Source organism: Nomascus leucogenys, chromosome 3 (genome assembly GCF_006542625.1).
Source record: "Nomascus leucogenys isolate Asia chromosome 3, Asia_NLE_v1, whole genome shotgun sequence".
NCBI lineage: Eukaryota > Metazoa > Chordata > Mammalia > Primates > Hylobatidae > Nomascus > Nomascus leucogenys.
This window is the reverse complement of record NC_044383.1, coordinates 45787249-45813015: the sequence shown is the minus strand read 5'-3', so window position 1 is coordinate 45813015 and position 25767 is coordinate 45787249. Positions and strand designations below refer to the sequence as shown.

The following is a 25767-nucleotide window of genomic DNA, read 5'->3' as shown; positions in this document are numbered from 1 at the left end:
AGGCTTGTCCTAAGTGATTTTACACACACACACACACACACACACACACACACACACACACTCACGCACTCTCCCTCACTCAATCCTTATAAAAACCCAATGAGAGGCCAGGTGTGGTGGCTCATACCTGTAATCCCAGCAACTTTAGGAGGCTGAGGCGGGCAGATCACTTGAGGTCAGGAGTTCGAGATCACCCTGGCCAACATGGTGAAACCCCATCTCTACTAAAAATACATAAATTAGCCGAGCATGGTGGCAGGTGCCTGTAATCCTAGCTACTCAAGAGGCTGAGACAGGAAAATCACTTGAACCTGGTAGGTGGATGTTGCAGTGTGCCGAGATCATGCCACCACACTCCAGCCTGAGCAACAGAGTGAGACTCTATCTCAAAAAAAAAAAAAAAAAAAAAAAAATTAAAAACCCAATGAGGTGGCTGCTGTTATCATCCCCATTTTACAGATGAGGACATGGGTACATAGAGATTAAGTAACTTGCCAAAGATCTCACAACTGGTAAGTGGCAGAGCAAAATTTGAAAACAAACAATCTGGTTCCAGAAACTGTACTTTTAACCTCATGATAGCTTCCTGAGGAATTTATGATCTGAGTATACATAGTAAGTACCTCCCCTTTCAGGGTAAGGCAGTAGGTAATGGTGAACAGGGAAGCAAAATGTGACTCAGGTTGAGTAAAACAACACCAAGCATATCTGACTCAAGGAATGCTTCAGAGGCCAGGGGTGCATGCCTGTAATCCCAGCACTTTGGGAGGCTGACGCAGGAGGATCACTAGAGCCCAAGTTCAAGACCGGCCTGCACAACATGAAAAAACCCTCTCTTTACAGAAAATACCAAAATTAGGTGGGCTTTGTGGCGCATGCCTGTAGTTCCAGCTACACTGGAGGCCGAGAGTTGGGAGAATCACTTGAGCCTGGGAGGTTGAGGCTGCAGTGAGCTGTGATCATGCCACTGCACTCCATCCTAGGCAACAGAGTGAGACTCTGTCTCAAAAAAAAAAAAAAAAAAAAAAAGAAAGAAAAGAAAAAGAAAGAGAAAAAAAGGAATGCTTCAGTCTGCTCCAAAGTAAAGAATGGAGTAATGTGAAGTATTAAATGTAGCAAGAGGCCACTGCAGTAGCTCACACCTGTAATCCCAGCACTTTGGGAGGCTGAGACGGGAGGATAACTTGAGCCCAGGAGTTCAAGACCAGCCTGGGCAACATAGTGAGACCCCATCTCTTAAAAAAATAATAAAAAGTAAATAAAAATAAATGTAGCAAGAAATTGGAAATCTTTATCAACAGATGGCAATCCAGTTTAATGTTATGTGCATGGCTACAACCCTTATTCCACTACATCCTTCTTTCACATATATATTATGAAGGTTAATGAATACAATCATTCTGGTAACAATTTATTTTCTCCCTTTCTCCCTCCTCTGGTAGAGTACTCACATAAAGGCTGCATTCACTATTGAGGTTAGAACTTGTCTAGGCATGTCTAGTGAGCAATGGGAGGAGTCTGCTGGGAAAGTACTTTCAGAATACTGGAAACCTTAGGGAGAAAACTCCTCCTGAAGGTAGAAAATTGCAGAAATTATAATAAAGCCTCAGCTGCTATAGGAGAAGGATAGCTTTAGTACTTTTGGTAGAGAAGCAGTGTAGTAGCAAATTTTAAGAGATATATGAGAGGTATTTAAGTAGATCATGCCTGTAGGTCATTTAGTAGTAGTATGCAGTCAATAAATATTCATTATTACTTGTGTGACAGTGCTCACCCCACACTGTCCTTTATAGAAACATATTTGCAGAGACCTGGGGAGAAAATTCAAACATGCCAGAGGGCTTCATAAGACCATACATATCCTTTAATGACTCCGTTAATTGTTATCAACAAATGTTAGTAATAATAAATATAGTTATTATCATTATTGTTCTTATTACAGCCTCATTTTATGTTATTACTGATTTTTTAATGGGGTCAGTGAGAAAATAAGACTTCATTCTCAAAATATTCAAATATCTAGTCAGATCCTGGCAGCAGCTGCAGCAGCTCTCCTTGCCATCTCCTTTTCACTTCTGGAAACATGGGCTCCCATGTGGCTGTCTTTGATGATGTCATCAAGGTGTTCAGTGACATGAAAGTGTGCAAGTCTTCAACACTAGAAAAGGCGAACAAGCACAAGAAGTTGCTGCTCTTCTGCCTGAGTGAGTACAAGAAGTACATCATCCTTGTGGAGGCCAAGAAGATCCTGGTAAGTAATGTGGACCAAACCATTGATGATCCCTATGCCACCTTTGTCAAGATGCTGACAGTAAGGACTGCTGCTATGCCCCCTATGACGCCACCAAGGACAGCAAGGAGAAGGACCTGGTGTTTATCTTCTGGGCCTCTGAGTCTGCATCCATTAAGAGCAAAATGATCTATGCCAGCTCCAAGGATGCCATCAAGAAGCAGCTAGGGGTCAGCACCGTCGTCTTCTTGGAGGGCAAACTTTGTGATCCCCTCCAGCCCCCTTCTTGGAGAATCTACTAGTCCCAGACCTGCCCTCAGGGATTGCAGGCTGCCCCCTTCCTGCCAGACTGGAGGGGCTGGGGGAATCCCAGCAGAGGGAAGGCACTCCCTTCACCCCAATTGCCAAACAGCCCCCCAACTCCCTGGATTTTCTTTCTCTCTCCATCCCTGACAGTTCTGGCCTTCCCAAACTGCTTGGATCTTCTGATTCCTCTTGGGTTGAAGCAGACCAAGTTCCCCCAGGAACTCCAGTTGGGGAAGGCCTATATAAATATTTTAAAAACAACCCAGCTCTCCACCTGTTCCTTCCCTTTCCCATGCTACAACTTCTAACCACAACAGTGACTCTGTGCTTGTCTGTTTAGTTCTGTGTATAAATGGAATGTTGTGGAGATGGCCCCTTCCCATGCCAGCTGGTTCCTCTCCCTTGGTTATGGCCACTAATGGAAACCAGACTAGTAAGCGACCTTTAATTTTTAAAAAAAGAAAAGACAATAAAATAATACTCAAATGTTTAAGCAGATTTCCCGAAACAGAGTAGAATAGAATTCATATGAATAAGCAAACAATTTAATTGTTACTACTGGGCATTATGTTATGGATTTTGCTTTCCTGCAGAAAATAACTCCACAACTGATTTTATTAGTATAGAATTAATTTCTTGCTAAGAGTCATTTTCACTTATCTCACCATTGGATATTTGTGAAATCACTAATATTTCTTTTATCCATCGTTCATATGTAAGTAAATAAGTACCTTACTTCCTCTTTCCAGGCAAGTAGAGGTTCCAAATATAGCCATGTGTCACATAACAGGGATTTGTTCTGATAAATGAATCCATAGACAATTTTGTCTTTGTGCAAACATGATAAAGTGTACTTGCACAAACCTAGATGGTGTAGCCCACTATACACCTAAGCTATGTGGTATAGCCTGTTGCTTCTAGGCTACAAACCTGTACAGCATGTTACTATACTGAGTACTGTAGGCAAGTGTAACATAATGGTCAGTATTTGTGTTTCTAAACATACCTAAATATAGAAAAGGTACAGTAAAAATATGGTATAAAAGATAAATGGTATACCTGTATAAGGCATTTACCATGAATGGAGCTTGCAGGACTGGAAGTTGCTTTGGGTGAGTCAATGAGTGAGTGGTGAGTCACTGTGAAAGCCTAGGACATTATTGTACACTACTGTAAACCGCATAAACACTGCACACTAGGCTACAATTTATAAAAAAATTTCTTCAATAATAAGCTATTAAATAACATAAAGTTGTAAATAATAATAAATTATTATTACATATCAATAATATTTTCTTTCTATCCTATAAGCTTTTTTCTATTTTTAAATTAATTTCTTAAAATTTTTAAAACTTATTTTGTTAAAAACTAAGACACAAACACCCATGTAAGCACAGGCCTACACATGGTGAGGATCATCAGTATCACTGTCTTCCACATCCACATTTTGTCCACTGGAAGCTCTTCAGAGTTAGTAACATATACGGAGCTGTCGTCTCCTGTGATACTGAAGCCATCTTCTGGAGTACCTCCTGAAGAACCTGCCTGAGGCTGTTTTACAGTTAACTAAAAAAAAATAAGTAGAAGGAGTACATTCTAAAATAACAATTAAAAGTATGGTATAGTAAATACATAAACTGGTAACAGTTGTTCATTATCATTATCAAGTATTACATAGTGTACACAATTGAATGTGCTATACTTTTATATGACTGGTAGCGCAGTAAGTTTGCTTGCACCAGCATCACCGCAAACTGTGAGTAATGCGTTACTCCATGACGTTAGGATGGCTAGGTTCACAAGGCGATAGGAATTTTTCAGCTCCATTATAATCATGGGACTGCCTTGGTATATGCGGGCTGTTGTTGACAGAAACGTCATTATGTCACGCAAGACTAGATGATGAGGGAATCCTTTTCCTCCTAATTGGTTATGTGAGCTGTTTAATCTCCCTTCCACTCCCAGCAAGTGTAGTCATTAAAATACCTTACATAACTATGGAGGCTTCATGATTAGAACTGCGATATGATCATGTTACATACCCACTCAGAGTTCTCTGCTTCAGGGCCAAAGTTTGGGCAATGTCACACCTATTATACTTTTTGGATGGGTTTTTCTGTCATGAGAAGAATGGGAAATGAAAGAAGGATGAGCCCAATGTAATTCTGAGAATCAGATTTAACTAGTATCTGATAAAGCTTGCAAAATTTCCATGTTGATAAGTTGATCTAATTTATTTGTTTAACCTGCTGTATAATGTTTTATCATATGAAAATATCACATTTGATTTATCTATATGGAACATTTAGATTCTAATTTCTTGCTGTTTTAAATAATATTTCCATGAATTTCCCTATACATGTTTCTGCTTTCAATATATGAAAGTTTTGCTAGAGTAAGGGTCTTTAAACTTTTTTGTTAGCTTATCCCACAAAGAGTTTGGAAAAACTTTCCTTCCATACACATGGTAGAGTTAGAATTGAACTTTTTTATTGTAAGTTTAAGTAGGTGGAAAGGAAGTAATTTCCTAGTTATGTAATTTTTTTTTTTTTTTTTTTTTTTTTTTTTTTGAGACAGAGTTTTTGCTCTTGTTGCCCAGGCTGGAGTGCAATGGCGCAATCTCAGCTCACTGCAACCTCCACCTCCTGGGTTCAAGCGATTCTCTCCTGCCTCAGTCTCCTGAGTAGCTAGGATTACAAACACCCGCCACCATGCCCTGCTAATTTTTTTTTGTATTTTTAGTAGAGACAGTGTTTCACCTGTATTTTTAGTAGAGACAGGTTTTCACCATGTTGGCCAGGCTGGTCTCGAACTCCTGACCTCAGGTGATCCACCCGCCTCGGCCTCCCAAAGTGTTGGGAGTACAGGCGTGAGCCACCATGCCTGGCCTATGTAACATTTAAAGTAGAATTCTTAAGTGTATCCAATATTCATAAATACCATAGTAATTTGTTGCCATTGTCCATCAAAACATTAAAAAAATGAACAAGCTTTTTTTACAATGGGAAATTTTACATCATTCTTTTTTCTCTTTGAACTGGAATTTTTTTCCAATTCTGATACAGATTTTTATTTGGATGTAATATATATTATGTGTGAATATCTTTTATTGATGATGACTGTATCATATTTCCATGCAATAAATTTTATAAAAATTTAAATTGTGTTAAATCTTCTGGACCATAATGCTCCTCAGTGTTAAAAATTATTCCAAATTATCATTAGTATTTTTGTATAATCAAGTAAATACTTTTAAATTTTGATAATTATTAAATATAAAAAAATCAACTGGGCTTAAAAGTTGGTTTATATATCATAAATGAATTTTACATATTCCTAGAAGGAGACAAGTTCAGCATTAGATCAGTTATCCCTAGTTTTTGCTTTTATGTTGTAAACACTGAATAATATTATTCACATAAGTAGATGGTGAGTGAAAGGAATCGTTTTAGCAGTGTTACTCATTTATTTGAAAGCTTCCTAAATTATATGTCATACATCACTTAGTGATCTTATTTTTAATGATTTTTCAATGAATAGTTTCAATAGGTTCTCCTTCAATTTACCAGAAAAAAAATTAATGTTAAACAGGTTAACTTTTAAAAGGGTTTGTTAGTAAAATTATTCAGCTACTTAGCAGCAATATCATTATTGCAGATGATCTCTTTAGCTCCTTGCAGGTTTTTACACTTTCAGGCAGTACATCGTTTTAGCATTCAGATGGAGAGGGGTATTCCGTTTTCTTTTAAAGTGGGATAAAGAGCACTGTGAAAGGGGAGATGGGGACAAGGAACTACTAGGTCCACTTGACTACACTAGTTCTGAGGCACATCAGATTTAGGAGAAAGTGTATATGGAAGTTATGGAATTGATTCTCTTGAAACTAAGAACCTTATTTCTCTTATTTGAAGACCTCTACTCTGATGTTTATACCCCAAAGTGGAATTGCTTGTGTTGGAGTCTCCTAAGCTGTGTAACTGTTTCACTGAAGCCACATCACTGAGGACATTGCTGTGCCTCTCAAGGACTCAGGAACAGTGCCTCTGAAGGTCCATATATGTAAGTCACAGGAATCTTCTAAACTTAGGAAAATCCCTTGGTCGCCTTATTTAAATAACTGGTGACCAATGAGTAGTAATCCATCAGTGTTCTATGAGACACCAAATTTCTTTCTATAATGTGGCTTTTAACAACTTCTGGAAGTATTTTTATTCATGATTCCCACATTTCTTTCTTTAAAGGGCATCATTAGTCTACCATCAACCAAGATGTTATACAAAGACAGCATTGTAAGTCATTTACATTGAGTGCCCTGAAGCACAAATGCCTTTAAGGCCTTCTTTACTCTCTATTAATTGCAAAATAAACAGATGTCTAATGGAGAAGGTTATTAGAAATAATTTGTGCAGTTTGGGAGAACTAGGGGTCAGGATTGCTTGATTCAGCTTCTGAAACAAACTCAAGCCCACTAAACCACCAAGGTAACTACATCCAGAAAACTGCAAACCAGAAAATGTTTGCCCTGAATAAGGTAAAGGACAAAAAAGGATAAGGGCAAACATTTTCTGGTTTGCAGATTTCTGGATGTAGTTGCAAAGGACAGTACATTTCAAAAACAGAATAATGGCCATTCTCAAGCAGGACTCAGTTTAATTCTACTTGAAAAGAGTGAGAACATTTAATGTGCCAAATTCAAGTCATAAGGAAAAGTTGACCAGTTAATAGGACAAATGCCACAACATTGTAAAATAAACACGATTTGAAATGCAGAAAATCCTATTTTACAATGAACAAGTCCAGAAGAACATAAGAATAAAGCACATCTTAATTAAGTCCTCCCTCTTACTTGTTTCAACAGGTGATATAGGAAAACAGTGGTCCCATGAGTGGCAGCAGCCAATGGCCTGGGGCTGCACCCTGGGAGTTAGCCAAGACAAAGATACCATGTCCAGAAAAGAAATTTCAGAAATGACTTATGGCTCAGAGCCATGTATGTAAATGAGGTTATTTTTTTTTTCTCTGAGAATGGTCGGTTTCTATACATTAGCTTTCTCCCAGTTCCCTGACTTCATAAAATTTATGTTAAGGATTTGAAATATTCCCAAATTAATTTTCAAGTACCATGACTTTAGTTACAGACTTCATTTTTCTTTGGGGTTCCCTGCAATGCAAACCTGTACCTTCTTTAATAAATGTAAACATTTAAGCCGCGTGTGGTGGCTCACACCTGTAATCTCAGCACTTTGGGAAGCTGAGGCAGGCGAATCACTTGAGGTTAAGAGTTCAAGATCAGCCTGGCCAATATGGTGAAACCCTGTCTCTACTATAAATACAAAAATTAGCCTGGCACAGTGGTATGCGCCTATAGTCCCAGCTACTTGGGAGGCTGAGGCAGTAGAATCGCTTGAACTCGGGAGGCAGAGGTTACAGTGAGCCAAGATTGCCCCACTGCACTCTGGCCTGGGCACTCCGTCTCAAAAAAAAAAAAAAAAAAAAAAAAAAAAAAAAAAAAAAAAAAAAGTAACACATTTAGTACAATTAAATAACAAAAATCTACAAAAGAGAACTGTTCTATCATATTTAGAAAAGATAAAATTTCCCTCCTAAACTAGTTCTGACATTAGGTTTTTCTATGGTATTCTTTCTGAAGTTCCTACAAGACAGAAAAATCTAAATCAGAATAGCAGTATTTTTTGAACTTATTCTATTGATCTTAAAACATTGTTTAATAAGAGACTTATAACTGGGCAAGGTCTAGAACTGCTTTATTATTTAGTGTAACCATGAAATCAAACAGTGGTCTACCACTGGGGACCAAGGTCAGATTCAAAAAGATTAAATATAAATTAAAGCTACTACACATTTATGTGGTTGAAAAATCAAAAGGTACAAAACAACAGCATCACATATGATATCACTTGTGGCCCTTGCAGTTGCGTAACTTGGCAGTCCTGTATATATCACCTTCCCACAGGATCTCTCAGCCATATCAGTTTCTTGTATATTAATAAGGGGAATCTTGAAAGATAGAGGCCAAGAGGAGAAAAATAGGGATTGGAAGAAAGAATGGCAAGACAGGGCAGGAGAAAGGAGAGTGGAATGATGGATGTAAAGGGAAAGACTGAGGCCTTATACAAAGGATTGGCAACTTTCTCCCAGCCCTCTCTTGCAGTTGTCCTTGGTGTGTGTGTGTATATTTGTATATGAATAGAAGAGGAAGAAATGGAAAGCTGGTGGGGGCAGGGGGAAGCCACTTAACTGAGGAAGGATAGTGGTGAGCCCTGGAGAATTTTTAACTTAGTGCATGCATTACTTGAATAAAGTTCCTTGTATTGCCTTTTCTGATATCATTTTTATTTAGACTCATCCAAGAATATGTTAGTATTTTGAGATTTAGGCTTTGGGAAAAAATTCAAAGCTAATAAGCATAAATATTTTGTGCAAGAAAGAGAAGCAGATATGCAGACCTCTACCACTTCTTACCAGAGACAAACTAACCTTTCTCCAGCACACATTGGCCTGATAAAGTCTAGAATTAAGCTTTCTCTCAGCACTGACCTGCCTCAGACTGCAAAGAGGTTTTCTAACTGGTTTTGAGCCATGATGAAGGTGCTGACTGTAACTGCATGGCAGCATTTTCATTGACTCCAACTCTTCAGCAGGTGGCAGCGTTCTCCTTGCTCCCTGTGGGTTTGGTGTTTCCTTCTTTTCAAAAGAGCACGGGCCTCACAGTCCCTTTTCTGTCTGCGGTCCACATATAATGGCTGCCTCCTTTATATTCTTGTCTGAAAGACACTCTCCCAGTAATCTTAGGAACTGAGGAGGAGAAACAAATTTGCAACACGTGGCTATTCATGTTTTAATGTTTGATCCTTAAGATATTAAGCGTCATGGGCTAATTTCAAGACATTTAAGGTTAGAGAGTGAACATCAGGAATCATTCATTCACTTATCCCTGTTTTTCTCCATCCCAAACCCTATTTATCATCTCTATTTAAGCAGTCCCCTTGTTTTCTTTGTTCACTTTTTTCCAAGCCTTGAAAATGTCATTAAAAACCATCTCTAGTCAAATTTCTAACTAACTCGTTTAGGTTTCTATACAAGCTAGACTTTCTTACTATCTTTATTCACTGATAGGGTGTATCAGGGAATTCTCCAGGCTCCAACTGAGGATCCCTCACTGAGTTGCTATGTAATCTGGGGCATGTAAACCTTTTGGGCCTCAGTTTCTTCATTTGTAAAATGAGATTGGTAAACTAGTGGATCTATGAAGTTTTTTCTAGCTCTTATGCACTGGATGATAAAGCAGTCTGCCACTCTCTTGAATGGAAGAAGATGGGGGTACTGTGCTATCATATGATTATTTTTGGAGGACATTTTCTTTGAGCAGCAAAAGTTATTAAATAGTACAAAGAATAAAAAATAGATCTGGTCAAGACCGTTGATCTGGGGAAGAGAGGGTATTCAGGATAAGATACAGCCTGTCTACCATACATCTCTACTATGTACCATTTATGGCAGATATTCTCATGTATTTCTATGGTCCAGCAAACACCAAACAGACCCTTATGCTTAAATTCTGGAAATTCTTTAGGGTGCTCATTTATTTTAAAATAAGATTAGAATCGAGCTTCTTTCCTGGTTAATATTCTCTTGATAATAGACATATATTTTTAGTTTTAATTCTAATGGATGAAATCACCTTTCTACCTTATAAATATAATAATCATTGTAAAGAACCTTTGAACCATATAAAAAGCAATAAATAAAAAGAGAAATTTATCTCCCTTGGAAGCCTTCCCTCTCTATCCTGCCCTCAGAGATAATGTGTTATCTCATCTCTTGTTTATTCTTCCAGATAATTTGTATATATTTATGCAAACACATGTATATATATGTATTATTACTTTAGTTTTATTTCATTGAATTTTAATGAATCTTTTGGGAAATACATTAGTCCTAGAGTAGAATTATGCATGTAAAATAGATGAGTAAGCACATTAAGAAACTAGAAGATTAAGGAGCAAAATAGAAAACAACTGAAAACATTCCGTTGCTAATCAAATTATCAGCTGACAGGATTCTTAAATGACAGCTGTTCTAGGCAGAACTGACCTGAGAGAAGGACCATGTAAAATGGTTTGTTTTTGGGGGGTTATTTATAGGGGATAGGACTAGGGTCATTGTGGAAGATGGCCACCAACAATTCCTCCATGCCGCTACGCGCATGCCACCCTTCCCACCAAAAGGAGATGGAGTCTGTTTCCCCTCCCTTGAATCTTTTCTCAGCTTCCCCAGTAGCTAGAACTACAGGCACATGCCACCATGCCCAGCTAATTATTATTTTTTTGTAGAGACTGGGGTCTTGCTAGGTTGTCCTGGCTCTCAGGCGGTTCTTCCCTCTCAGCCTCCCAAAATGCTGGGATTATAGGTATGAGCCACCATGCCTAGCTAATTTGGTTTTTAAATATTTTATTTTAAAAGAATTTTTTTTTGAGGCAGAGTCTTGCTCTGTTGCCCAGGCTAGAGTGCAGTGGTGCGATATTGGCTCACCGCAACCTCCACCTTCCGAGTTCAAGCGATTCTCCTGCTCCAGCCTCCCAAATAGCTAGGATTACAAGCATACGCCACCATTCCCGGCTAATTTTTGTATTTTTATTAGAGATGGGGTTTCACCATATTGGCCAGTCTGGTCTCAAACCCCTGACCTCAAGTGATCCGCCTGCCTTGGCCTCCCAGAGTGCTGGGATTACAAGCGTAGGCCATCGTGTGTGGCCTGGAAAAAATTTTAGACTTAGAAAAAAGTTGCAAAAATGGTATGGATTTTTTTTTTTTTTTTCTCACACAGGGTCTCACTGTCACCAGGCTGGAGTACAGTGGTGCGATCACTGCTCACTGCAACTTTGACCTCCTGGGGCTCAGGTGATCTTCCCACCTCAGCCTCCCAAGTAGCTGGGACTACAGGCACACACCACCATGCCCAGCTAATTTTTGTATTTTTTGTAGAGATATGGTTTTTCCATGTTGCCCAGGCTGGTCTCAACCTCCTGAGCTCAAGCAATCTACCCACCTAGCCTCCCAAAGTGCTAAGATGACAGGAGTGAGAAACCATGCCTGGCTTGGTGTGGAGTTTGTGTATACTTGTTATCCAGCAGCCCTATTATTGATAACTTTTTTTTTTTTTTTTAAAGAGATGGGGGTCTTGGCCAGGCATAGTGGCTCATGCCTATAATCCCAGCACTTTGGGAGGCCGAGGTGGGCGGATCGCTTGAGGCTAGGAGTTCAAGACCAGCCTGGCCAATATGGCGAAACCCCATCTCTACTAAAAATACAAAAATTAGCTGTGCACGGTGGCACGCGCCCATAATCCCAGCTACTTGGGAGGCTGAGGTAGGAGAATCGCTTGAACCCAGGAGGTGAAGGTTGCTGTGAGCCGAGATTGCACCACTGCACTCCAAACTGGGTGACAGAGTGAGATTCTGCCTCAAAAAAAAAAAAAAATTCCCTGCTTTCAAGAGATGGGGGTCTCACTATGTTGTCCAGAGCAGTGAGAAAATTGCTATTGCTGGAAGACCAGTGAGAAAATTGCTATTGAAGGTTGGAGAAATGGTGTTAGTAGTGGCAAGATGTTTGACAACCCTTGTGGCCAGATGTATGGTAAAACGTAGAAGACAGAAAGTGTACCTAATAAACTTGTGGATTTGGCAACATTCAGGCTGAATGTTCAGAGTGACAGTTGGCTTCTTTTAGGGATGTACAAAGATACACAAGTGATGTATGATGATATCACAAGAGACAGAGATGTGTTAAAAAAGGAACTATCCCATTTTTAAGCAGAGTCTCTTTATGCCAGAAAGACTCTCAAAGTAAGAAATGGCCTCAAGGGCCTGCCTGTACAATTGGCCTCAAGGTAAAGATCTTATCGAGACTTGGTGCTAAGACCTCTAAAATATTTAAGATATTGCCTCTCATCTAGACAAAAGGTCTTCTAAGAATCTTAAATGTTGTCCCACAGAGCACACCCCACAGATCACAGCCCCATTCTACACCCCACAGAGCACAGCCTGCACCCTACACCCTACAGAGCACAGTCCCATCCTACACCCCACAGAGCATGGCCCCATTCTATACCCCACAGAGCACAGCCTGCACCCTACACCCCACAGAGCATGGTCCCATTCTACACCCCACAGAGCACAGCCTGCATCCTATACCCCACAGAGCATGGCCCCATTCTACAGGTCCACGGTAGAGAGAGGTTTTTTAAATTTTTAATTTAAATTTTTAATTTTTTTCGGAGACAGAGTCTCGCTATGTTTCCTAGGCTGGTCTCAAACTGCTGGCCTCAAGCAATCCTCCCACCTTGGCCTCCCAAAGTGCTAGGACTACAGGCAGAGAGGTTTGTTTTTGAAAGAATTATAGATGTTGCTTTGCGGGCAAGAAGTGAACCCCAGTAACAGTCACAAAATTTTAAAGAGAGTTATATGGATAAAATTGCACCAGCTTGGACTAAGGAAGAGACAGTTCAAAATGAAAAAACCTTCCAAGCCCCCAACTTCCTACAGGCAGGAAGCAGGCTGAGAGAGTTATTTAACTGTAAAAGGAAGGAAGGCAGTTTCTTTTCTTCTTTTTTTTTTTTTTTGGTGGTGTTAGTAACTTTTATTGAAGCGGCAGTGTACAGCAGCAGAGGTGCTGCTCCTTGCAGAGCAGGGCTAACCCACAAGCGATGTGCCCTGTGTAGCTGCTCAAAAGCAGTTCTGTGCTTATATTTATACCTACTTTATTTTTTGTTTTTGTTTTTTTATTATACTTCAAGTTCTAGGGTACATGTGCACAACGTGCAGGTTTGTTACATATGTATACATGTGCTGTGTTGGTTTGCTGTACCCGTTAACTCGTCATTTACATTAGGTATTTCTCCTAATACTATCCCTCCCCCGTCCCCCCACCCCACGAAAGGCCCCAGTGTGTGATGTTCCCCACCCTGTGTCCAAGTGTTCTCATTGTTCAATTCCCACCTATGAGTGAGAACATGTGGTGTTTGGTTTTCTATCCTTGTGATAGTTTGCTCAGAATGATGGTTTCTAGCTTCATCCATGTCCCTACAAAGGACATGAACTCATCCTTTTTTGTGGCTGCATAGTATTCCATGGTGTGTATGGTGCCACATTTTCTTAATCCAGTCTATCATTGATGGACATTTGGGTTGGTTCCAAGTCTTTGCTATTGTGAATAGTACCTCAATAAACATACGTGTGCATGTGTTTTTATAGTAGCATGATTTATAATTCTTTGGGTATATACCCAGTAATGGGATTGCTGGGTCAAATGGTATTTCTAGTTCTAGATCCTTGAGGAATCGCCCCACTGTCTTCCACAGTGGTTGAACTAGTTTACAGTCCCACCAACAGTGTAAAAGCTGTTCTCCACATCCTCTCCAGCATCTGTTGTTTCCTGACTTTTTAATGATCGCCATTCTAACTGGTGTGAGATGGTATCTCATTGTGGTTTTGATTTGCATTTCTCTGATGACTGGCAATGATGCGCATTTTTTCATGTGTCTGTTGGCTGCATAGATGTCTTCTTTTGAAAAGTGTTCATAACCTTTGCCCACTTTTTGATGGGGTTACTTTATTTTTTCTTGTAAATCTGTTTCTTTTTAGATTCTGGATATTAGCCCTTTGTCAGATGGGTAGATTGCAAAAATTTTCTCCCATTCTGTAAGTTGTCTGTTCACTCTGATGGTAGTTTCTTTTGCTGTGCAGAAGCTCTTTAGTTTACTTAGATCCCATTTGTCTATTTTGGCTTTTGTTGCCATTGCTTTTGGTGTTTTAGTCATGAAGTCCTTGCCCATGCCTATGGCCTGAATGGTATTGCCTAGGTTTTCTTCTAGGGTTTTTATGTCTAACATTTAAGTCTTTAATCCATCTTGAATTAATTTTTGTATAAGGTGTAAGGAAAGGATCCAGTTTCAGCTTTCTCCGTATGGCTAGCCAGTTTTCCCAGCACCATTTATTAAATAGGGAATCTTTTCCCCATTTCTTGTTTTTGTCAGGTTTGTCAAAGATCAGATGGTTGCAGATGTGTGGTGTTATTTCTGAAGCCTCTGTTCAAGGAAGGCAGTTTCTTATGAAAAAGGAAAATTGATTCAGATTTCCTAGTCTAGACCCCAGAGGGTGGAACTAAGAGCTCTTGAGAACAATGCATTGGGAAACTATTCTGAGGGAGGCCAACCTAGGCACTAATGGAGAACCTGATCCTCAGAGGACTGGTAACAGTGCTTGGCTGGATTTCAGAATTGCTATGGACTAATGACTGCTATATGCCTTCCATTTCTGCCATTTTCAAACAGGCGTGTCTACTGCAGTTATCCTGTCCTTTTTTCAGCATTGTATGTTGTGTATGTAACTTGTCTTTTAGTTAACAGGTCTCCAGATGAAGAAAACCTGCATCTGAAATGCCTCATCCACATCTGGGCCTAGTATAGATTACTAGATCCTGAACTTTAACACTGATGCTATATAGAATAACAGTTTTGGAGAAAGGGAGTGAGTGTATTCTGTATGTCGTGTGTGTGTGTGTGCATACATGTGCATATGTATACTGTTGTAGCTGGAGGATGGATCGTGATAGACTATTCCCCAAATTGACTGGCAACAATTTCTCTTATCCCAGCTGCTACTTCCATCAAGGAGTATCTTTCTCTTCCTTTTGAATCTGGGCTGTCCTTGTGACTTGCTTGGCCAAGAGAATGCAGTGGAAGTGACACTCTGGGACTTCTGAACCCAGGATTTAAGAGACCCTGTAGTTTCTGCTGTCTTCCTCTTGGGATCCAGGCACTGTGTAAAGCAGCCTGGGTTGGACCACTGAATAATGAGCAACCACATAAAGAAAGGAGGCTCCTAACCATTTTTAGCTACTCTAGCTGAGGTCCCAGACATGTGGTAAGCTATCTTGGACATTCTGGACCCAGCCAAATTCACAGCTGAATAAAGCATGTCTGACCCTAGCTAATGCCATCGGGGAGGTGACCTGTCCAGCTGTGCCCTTCCCCAATTGCAGAATTGTGAGGAAATAAATGGTGGTAGTTGTTTTGAGCCACTAAGTTTTAAGTGGCCCCCATGGTATCAGTTCAGGTCAGACATGTGCTTTATTCTGCTGTGAGTTTGGCTGGGTCTGGAATGTCCAAGATGGCTTCCAACATGTCTGGGACCTCAGTTAAAGTAGCTAAAATGGTTAGGGACTCCTTTCTTGCTGTGGTTGCTCATCATTCAGTGGTCCAGCCCAAGCTTCTTTACACAGTGCCTGGGTCCCTAGAGGAAGACAACAAAGTTTTAAGGTAATTTATTATGCAGCAATAGATAATTGAAAACAATTATCCGGCCAGGTTCAGTGGCTCACGCCTGTAATCTTAGCACTTTGGGAGGCAGAGGTGGGCAGATCCCTTGAGGCCAGGAGTTCAAGACCAGCCTGGCCAACATGGCGAAACCCCGTCTCTACTAAAAAAACAAAAAATTAGCCAGGCATAGTGGTGCATGCCTGTCATCCCAGCTACTCGGGAGACTGAGGCAGGAGAATCGCTTAAACACCTCGGGAGGTGGAGGTTGCAGTGAGCTGAGATTGTGCTACTGCATTCCAGCCTGGGCAACAGAGCGAGACTGTCTCAAAACCAAAACAAAACAATTATCAAATGTCAGGGTATTTTCTATTGCTTTACCTTTACTCTGTGGGCTGGGAAGAGGTCGTAACAATGTCAGCCATTGAAGTCAGGTTTTCAATGCAGACTAAATTCCATGACAGTGAACACTATATGCCATAGTAGTCACTGCTCTGTCCATAGAGCTTAGAACAGTACTGCCACTTAATAGGCTCCCAAATATTTGTTGATTGAATCATTAAATAAATGAATTGAGATAAGATCCCCTACCCTCAAGAGGATGGACAAAAAAGATTCTTTAAATGGAGTGTGGAGTCTTAATAAGAGAAAAGAAGTAAAGAAAAAGCAGATAAGCTCTAAGTCTGCCTTTTTTCATGGTCCAGGGCTATTTGTCCCGTGTATTTTCTTTTTGAAAAAGGTGCTGTTTTTTCCGATGCCTCAGAGGCCAGAAGGATGTTTTGAAGGGGAAAATTATAGGAGTTAGGCAGAGCAGGCTTTTGGCTCCTTCTCAATGTCCCTCTACCTAGACAAATTCGGGCTATTCTGCAGAGGCTGCAGTGAGCCATGATCACGTCACTGCACTCCAGCCTGAGGAACAGAGGGAGACTCCATCTCAAAAAAAAAAAAATTCGGGCTGTTCTGTGAAGCACCTGATAGGTGTCCCAATATTTTCTTAGGTATATGGGAATTACCTTTTTCTATTATTGGAAGGTCTAAAAAGCAAACTATGTGTTCCATATGGCTAGAGTTAGTATTAAGGGGACCAAGTAGAATAACTGATAGCTAGTGTTAGCTTGGAGACTAACATAGTCAAAGCTGTCTTGTCATGTTAGGTCTTTTTTATTTGTATTGCTCCATGGTCCAAGACAAAATTTCTGAATGCCACTTGGACACAGTGAATACCTGGTCTGCTCTGTGGTTCTCAGGGGCAACCAACTCAACCCTTATTTCTCTGAGAATGATGATTTAATACAGCACAACTCTCTACCAAGATGTGAAAGATGACACCATGGCATCTGAAATAGCTTCAGTAGAGATTTGGGACACGGGAAGCTTGTAGACAATAACGGAAAATTCTCTTTTAGAATATAGTTACTTGTATGACCCACAGTAGTGCCTTTTGGAGAACGTCTTAAAATTATCTTTATTGAAAGAACAATAATGTTTGTTATTAGGATAAATGAAATAAAGGGAAAACCTCAGACCCTTGGAACAATGGGTTTACATTCAATCCAATGATTATTATGTTTTTATATCCTGTATTATTTAGAAAACAGTAGTTAAACAGACAGAAATAGAGAAGATTGTTTAAAAATTAAAGCTATTGAGTTAGATCCCTTTTTGAAAGGTCAGTGTATAGGAGATGAGAAAGGCACTATAGAGATCAGAGTGTTTACACAAAAGACATTTTAGCAGAGGACCTACAAAGAGCACATCAAGTATTTATATCATCCACATCAAGTTGCTGGTCATTTCGCTTATCAAAGAAAATAAGAAAGATATTTTCTTTCGACGTTATTTTGGTGTAGTAACAATAGAGTTTTGGAATCAGCTGTTAGAAACGATAATTAAAGCTGGTTTATCACGCTCACTAATCAATCTACATAGTCACCCTGAAGCTTTATATAATTGTCCCTTTGTTACAAGCTTCTACTTCTCCATATGGTATTCTGGTTTTGAATCTAGACAGGTAAAGAACTAAGCACGGCCGGGCGCAGTGGCTCATGCCTGTAATCCCAGCACTTTGGGAGGCCTTGGTGGGCGGATCATGAGGTCAGGAGGTCGAGACCATCCTGACCAACATGGTGAAACCCTGTCTCTACTAAACTACAAAAAACTAGCCCGGCATGGTGGTGTGCGCCTGCAGTCCCAGCTACTCGGGAGGCTGAGGCAGGGGAATTGCTTGAACCCGGGAGGCAGAGGTTGCAGTGAACCGGGATCATGCCACTGCACTCCAGCCTGTGAGACTCCGTCTCAAAAAAAAAAAAAAAAAAAAAAAAAGAAGAAAAAAAAGAACTGAAGCTCTTGGAGACCAGTGTATTGTAATATCTGTACAGCCAAGCAGGTATTTTCAATTGAACTTTAAAAAAGTACTATTTTTGAAACTTTCTTTAGTTTAGAAAGGGCCAGCCATTCGGGTAGAAAGGTAAAGAAAAAAATTGGAAAAGGATGCATCAGTATTTCTTTCAGAAACAACTTAACACTAGGAACAGAAGGAGGATTTTATTCAGCAACTCCTAATAACCACCTGATGTTGCTGTCGGGCTAGCCAAATATCTGCCAACATTGATGATCCTTTCATTCACCACTAGAGAGAAGTAAAGGGACCTGATGTTTAGAGAAGCAGTAAAACCCATTTCCCATTTTCTTTCTTCAGCCAGATGGAAGTACTTGGAGGCTGGTCTCATACTCCAGCACTTTAGTGCTGGTGATGCAGATTGTCTCTGCTCCAGAGTAACTCTGTGCCATGGAATCCAAGAGGATTCTGTCGCACCAGGGACAGGAATGCACCCTTGTTTCATTTGCTTCCATGAAAGCAGATTTCAGAGATTCTCAGATGCTATGAGACTAATTGTCACTTAGGGTAGGCTCCAGGGGAGGGACAGAGTAGGGCAGTGCTAATAACAGGGACTCTGGAGACAAGATCAGCAACCTAAGAAACAAATGTGAGACATTTTACCCCTCCCTAATCTACTCCCCTTTTAAAAGTTCATCTTCATTCCCCCTTTTTCTACCACGCAGTAATTGATAATTAAACACAGCTCTGGTTTTTACCATGCAATCTAGTAGAACACCTAGACATCAGGAACTCCTTATCCTTGGTTATTTATAAAATAATGAAATCTGTAGTTCACCCTAGGCTGTGTGGACAGTATCTGCATCTCTGGAAATCAACTGGAGGCCTTTCTCTTATTCTTTTCCGGTTGCTTTCCATTTCCTTTTCCACTGTGGTCCTTGCCTTTCCCAAGCTGACCAGAACTATGCACAAAACCAGCCTTCAATAAATATCAGCACTGAAGCTTCAGCAGGTTGTTAACTCCTGCAGAGCTATTTTAAATGCTGTATATAAGTGCAAAGTTTTACGGAGCCTCAGAGATCTCTAAGAACACTGTAAATATCCCAGGTTTAATTAGTAGTCCCGGAGTTAGGTAATGGCCTGTGGCTTTCTGCGCTAGGTCTCTTGGGGTTTCTAGTCTTCAGAGGTTGCCTGCAACTTTGATGTGCACATATACAGTACTCTTTCTCAAATACAGCATAAATCCTCTTTAGACTTTGCTAGGCACTTACAATTATTGAACACACATGCAGATTGATTCTCATTCTCTCAAAGTTTGAAAAACAACTCAGTACTTCAACCTAGGTCTCGTTAAATATTTTTTGACTCAAATTGTCGTCTGGAGTTCTACTTCCTAAGGGAAATGAAAAAACAATAAATTCCCAGACTGGTGTTGATGCTCATTCTCTTTAAGCGGGGCGACTACTTGCTTTGTAGATCCTTGACCGGTGGGGTGCGGGGTAGGAGTGCGATCCAACTCGCAGCATTTCTGAATCAGCTATCTCACGGTGACAGGTCAGCCCAATCGGGGCTGTAAGCAGACTTGACAGGTTTGTTCTGGGCTGACGGCCATTGACTAGGTTCTCAGACCAGATAAGTCACTTGGCTGAGTCTACAGTAGGTGGGGCGCGCTCACCAGCTCAGGAGTAGTGACTGGACATTTGTTGCAACATCGCAGAATGCAAGCTCTGGGCTGCAGCAGGAGATACCCGCAAGCACAGAACCAAAAGGGTTCACCCTAAGGGGCAAGGCATCAGCGAGGCAGAGGCCCGAGACCCCTAACGCCCAGCTCCTTTTCCCACGTTTGGGGAAGCGCAGAATAGGTCGATGTAGAGCAAGGAGTGAGTCTCAGGTCTCGGTCCTTTGGCTTGCTCTTAGAGTAGCAGGCGAGGAGTGGCACCAGCTTGGGGACTCTCTCCCCGCGTTCCGTAAGAATCGGCGGCAGCCAGCAGGCGGGGAGGCGGGGGCACGTGTTTGGATGTGGGTGCTTGTGTAACCAGCTCCCCAAGCGCCAGCCCCGACAGCGCTCCTTCGGGAGGCTGGTCCGAGCCCCTGTTTCCGCCGCGGCGTGGGAAGGGTTGGGGTTCCGCTGCCTGCACCAGGCAAGAGCTCCCCGAGCAAAGGAAGAAGACTTGCCTCCGGAGCTATCACGGGGGAGTGGGAATTTGGAAAGTTCCCCAACTAGGAACACACGTGACCTCCCTTGGAAAGTAGTTCCGACTGTGGTCCGTGTATCCTTCCACCTCCTTTTGAACCCTCCTAGGTCTCCTCGCCCCGCCCACTCGCTGGGCTGCAGCTTCCTACCATTCCGTACTTTACACTCAACCCGGTAACCCCAAACGTGCACGGTCCGGCCGGGGCGCGCGGAGCCTGGCCCCGGGAGATCCATCCTGCCGGGTTTTCACGGAGGCCAAGGGTAGGGCGGGGCTAGGTGGTCTCTAAGAACCGAGCTTGACTCCGACGCCGCGAACCGACTTGGAGCCCGAGGGGGAAAGATGCTCGACTCTCTTGGGGGCACCGGAGCGGGCGCAGGAGATGGCTGCGGGGTGCGTCCCACTCACAGGGATCCTCTTTCAGTTCATTTAGATAGGTGCCCTTTGGGCCCTTGAAATTCAACGGCTATGTGTTCGCGTTCAGCACGCTCGGCTGAGAGCTTTCATTTTTAGGGCAAACGAGCCGAGTTACCGGGGAAGCGAGAGGTGGGGCGCTGCAAGGGAGCCGGATGAGGTGATACACGCTGGCGACACAATAGCAGGTTGCTCTTTGTGCTAAGACTGACACCATGAGGACACAGATTTGGGAGAAGGGGGAATCTCTAGGCAAAGGTTGCTACAGTCAAACCTCTGCGAACGATTGTGATCCGACAGCAGTGCAAAAGGAAAGAGCGAATGCAGTCCACGCCGCGGAAATCTAGGGGTAGAGGCAAGGGGGGAGGGTATTCCCCTTGCAGGGACCGTCCCTGCATTTCCCTGTACACTGACCAGCGTGGTCACCTGGTCCTTTTCACCTGTGCACAGGTAACCTCAGACTCGAGTCAGTGACACTGATCAACGCACCCATCTCAGCTTTCATCATCAGTCCTCCACCCCCGCCCCGCAACAGCCTACCCTGCCTCCGGCTGGGTTTCTGGGCAGAGGCCGAGGCTTAGCTCCTTATCCTCGCCTCGCGTTGCTGCAAAAGCAGCCGCGGCAAGTGCAGCTGCAGGCTGGCGGCTGAGAACCGGCCCGAGCAAGCCCCAAGCAGCCACACTGAGCATGCTCAGTAGAGCCTGCGGCTTGGGGGCTCTGCGCTCGCACCCGGAGCTACCGCTCTGCCCCCTCCTACCGACCCTACCCTGCCCTGCCCTGCCCTCCCTTCGCCCGGCGCGGTCCCGTTCGCCTCTCGCTCGCCTCCCGCCTCCCCTCGGTCTCCCGAGGCGCCCGGGCTCCCAGCGCGGCGGCGGAGGGGGCGGGAAGGCCGGCGGACGGTGATGTGGCGGGACTCTTTATGCGCTGCGGCAGGATACGCGCTCGGGCGCCGGGACGCGGCTGCGCTCAGTTCTCTCCTCTCGGAAGCTGCAGCCATGATGGAAGTTTGAGAGTTGAGCCGCTGTGAGGCGAGGCCGGGCTCAGGCGAGGGAGATGAGAGACGGCGGCGGCCGCGGCCCGGAGCCCCTCTCAGCGCCTGTGAGCAGCCGCGGGGGCAGCGCCCTCCGGGAGCCGGCCGGCCTGCGGCGGCGGCAGCGGCGGCGTTTCTCGCCTCCTCTTCGTCTTTTCTAACCATACAGCCTCTTCCTCGGCTTCTCCTGAAAGGGAAGGTGGAAGCCGTGGGCTCGGGCGGGAGCCGGCTGAGGCGCGGCGGCGGCGGCACCTCCCGCTCCTGGAGCGGGGGGGGGAAGCGGCGGCGGCGGCGGCCGCGGCGGCTGCAGCTCCAGGGAGGGGGTCTGAGTCGCCTGTCACCATTTCCAGGGCTGGGAACGCCGGAGAGTTGGTCTCTCCCCTTCTACTGCCTCCAACACGGCGGCGGCGGCGGCGGCACATCCACGGACCCGGGCCGGTTTTAAACCTCCCGTCCGCCGCCGCCGCACCCCCAGTGGCCCGGGCTCCGGAGGCCGCCGGAGGAGGCAGCCGTTCGGAGGATTATTCGTCTTCTCCCCATTCCGCTGCCGCCGCTGCCAGGCCTCTGGCTGCTGAGGAGAAGCAGGCCCAGTCGCTGCAACCATCCAGCAGCCGCCGCAGCAGCCATTACCCGGCTGCGGTCCAGAGCCAAGCGGCGGCAGAGCGAGGGGCATCAGCTACCGCCAAGTCCAGAGCCATTTCCATCCTGCAGAAGAAGCCCCGCCACCAGCAGCTTCTGCCATCTCTTTCCTCCTTTTTCTTCAGCCACAGGCTCCCAGACATGACAGCCATCATCAAAGAGATCGTTAGCAGAAACAAAAGGAGATACCAAGAGGATGGATTCGACTTAGACTTGACCTGTATCCATTTCTGCGGCTGCTCCTCTTTACCTTTCTGTCACTCTCTTAGAATGTGGGAGTAGACGGATGCGAAAATGTCCGTAGTTTGGGTGACTATAATATTTAACCCTGGTCAGGTTGCTAGGTCATATATTTTGTGTTTCTTTTCTGTGTATTCAACCTAGGATGTGTTTGGCTAGATGGAACTCTTGACTGGTTGCAAGTGTCAAGCCACCGATTGCTTTCTTGTCTCTTCCTGAGGGCTATTGTCCGTTAATACAGGATACAGTACACTGTTAGTGGATTAGCGAGCTCGGTAATCCGGTCTCCTAAATGAACAAAAAAGTAGAGGCTTTTGAGGTTGAGCATATTTCGATTAAATCTTGGCTTAGGCCCTAGATCAAGGGTTTAGATCAGAATAAAATGAAAATTAGTGTTGCACGTACGCATATTGCATCAGAATCTTGCAGTGATTGTTTTAGTTTCCTGAGTTGCATTGATAGATTCTTTTAAAATATGACTGATTTGCATAACTTTAGAAGCAGAATCATTTTCAGTATATGTGGTGCACATTGAGGGCAAAAAGTAGTTTTGTTAATGTTTAAACTTGTTACTTACAACTTTGAACTGTATTTAGAAGTTTTGTAGTTTGAAATCAATAGTGCCATAATATACCTTATAAGGCGTTCTTACTAGACCCTTGTTATATTTACCTTTTTCTCTCCCTATGGGGTGATGTAGGATAGTGCTTGAAATCTGCACTTCAGTAGCATTTAATGTTCAGTGCTCTTGTCATAAACATAGAATGGATATTGAGTAGTTTTTGATCCCAGATGATAATGTGTAGGTTCAAGGGTATTGTGTGTGGCAAGTGAAGATTGCAGAGATAAAACTTCAGTTCATGCTTGAAATTTAAGTGTTGTTGTGATGCCAGAATTGCTTCTCACCGTTTTTAGGTTTCAGGTCCTCTGACACCTTTTGGTATTGCTAATTTTACTGATTTGTGTAGAATGTCAGGTGTATTTTACCAGCTAATATCTAGAAATGCTGGCAAGAGGGGTTTACTCCAGCTTTAGATTGTAGGTATGTTAGCTTTTTTCATACCGTGTATTAAATTTACTGAGTCAGCTTGCTGAATAAGACAGAAAGCCCAAGAATTTTAACAGTGTGTAGCTTTAGTTGTCTAAAAGTTAGGCCTTCGGGCTTCAAAAGTTAGTGGTCATCGAAAACCATTAATCTTTGCAGTTTCAGGTACAACAGACTGGTTTTGAATAGGGATGGGGATGGGGCCGTCTTTTTGCAGAATGGAAAGTATTGACAGGAATTGAGAGCTATTGGAAGGCCGGTGTATAAGGTATGTGAAAACAGAATTAAGTTATTGGTCTGAAGTGACTGAAGCATTTAGCCTCTTTCAAGGCCTAAAATTTGGTAATATGAGTTTGGTAATGCGAATTGTGGCAGTGGACAGTATTTAGTTAAAATTATGTAATTGCATAAGTACTAGCACAGTATTTTTAATAAAAATTATTTCTTAGCAAATATCAGTTGCATTTTGTCTAAAGGTAGAGTGACACTACAGTGTCTATATGTCCTGCTAAAAATTGTGGGGAATATTTTTTTTTTAAGACAACGTTTATATCAGGAGAGGTTTTATTCCCTTGGATTATGTTAGCTGCATATAAATGTGCTCAGTTAATTTTGCCCAAGTTTTTGTTTTGAGATGAATATAAAACGTACTGAAGAAGTAGCTTCCCGAAATTTAGTTTTCTGTTAAGTCAAAAATATTATTTTAAAAGAGTATTTGCAAATTTTGAAGTTGGCATTAATTGAAAATGTTACTAAGGCTAAACTGGACCCGCTTGCCTAGAAGATAATTATGGAAAAATTCTTTTGTGACTTCCAAAGCAGTCTACTATTAGCATGAATTACTGACAGTCAGCCAAATATATAGGAACAAAAAATTAAATGTTTATGTAACTTTGAAAAAAAAGCCTCTGAGAAAATAATTGAATGCTGTCTGGGAGACAGATTTCTTTCAGCACTTAAAGTACATACACACTACTTTTACTTTTCCCACTTGATTTAAAATTATCAGGGTTATTAAGACCTTAAAATTATTTTACCAGGTTTTTACATGTGAGCTGTGACATGACTGGCATTTTCTTTGATTTCAGCGTATGTGGGTCTCTACACATGAAATTTATGTGACTTAGAACTTTCTCTAAAACTGTACTTTTAGTTATGATATGCATAGAAAGCAGTATCAAATATTGTGTCAAATGACTAATAACACTTAATTTCTAGAGTTGTGGTTTTATTGAGCCAAAAGTTGATATGAAAAAAAGTCAGTAAGGAAAGTCAGTGAAGTGCTTGCTTTTTTTGATAATTGCTCTCCCAATAATTTTGATATTCCAACGTACTTGGTTTGCTTGTTTTCACATTAGTGTTTTCTGTTTATTGGGGTGGGAAGGCATTAAAATGGTCATTGAAGACTTTGTCTTTGGCATGTTGTAGTATTTATTTCAGCAACTAACCTGTGAAAAGTTAAATTCCTTTATGAAAGTAGTGATTGGAGTATTTTTATCTGATAAAGAAAGATTAGTAATGAAGTTATTTCTCCGAGGAAAATTGAGGACAGTAATTCAGTTTTAAAATATTATCGCATTATCGTAAAATTAAATTATTCTAAAAATTTGTTAGTAGGGTTATATACTTAATATTAGTCTGAAATATAGTGCTGAATTTGAGACTATAGAAAAATTTAGTGTATTTAGGGTATGTGGAAACTTTAGGCTTCTGTTGTATTTTTATTGTTTGGTAGATTTGCCTCTTTTCAAATAAATCTTCACAGGGAATACTTTTAACTTGTAGAGAGTACAGTGACTATTGAAGTTACCTAAATTACCTCAAGGTAAGTGATTACTGAAATTAATCATGAGGGTTTTAAAAAATATTTTATTCACAACATTTATTTTACATTGTTTTGTATCTGCTAAGTTATATTTCCTGAAAAACATAACTGGACCACCTAATTGCTATATGATAACTTACAAACTTCATTTTTCATAGTGCTTATTCAAGTG

General features: G+C 42.0%; 2 protein-coding genes and 1 pseudogene across 2 annotated transcripts in view; 2 read left to right on the top strand and 1 right to left on the bottom strand.

Moving 5' to 3' along the window:
• The first annotated feature begins 1467 nt into the window (after nucleotides 1–1467).
• LOC100604490 lies at nucleotides 1468–3551 on the top strand (annotated as a pseudogene).
• A 14850-nt stretch (nucleotides 3552–18401) lies between these two features.
• On the bottom strand, nucleotides 18402–21591 carry KLLN (killin, p53 regulated DNA replication inhibitor). Its single transcript, XM_003255172.4, has one exon. It carries the CDS (start codon nucleotides 20636–20638, stop codon nucleotides 20003–20005), a length of 636 nt encoding a protein of 211 aa, XP_003255220.1. The 5' UTR covers nucleotides 20639–21591; the 3' UTR covers nucleotides 18402–20002.
• Nucleotides 21592–21597: 6 nt separating this feature from the next.
• The window catches only part of PTEN (phosphatase and tensin homolog), a 107213-nt gene continuing 103043 nt past the window's right edge, over nucleotides 21598–25767 (top strand). Inside the window, exon 1 of the mRNA XM_003255173.4 lies at nucleotides 21598–22705. Coding sequence (XP_003255221.1) covers nucleotides 22627–22705 — 79 coding nt within the window. The 5' untranslated portion in view covers nucleotides 21598–22626. The remainder of the gene's footprint in view (nucleotides 22706–25767) is intronic.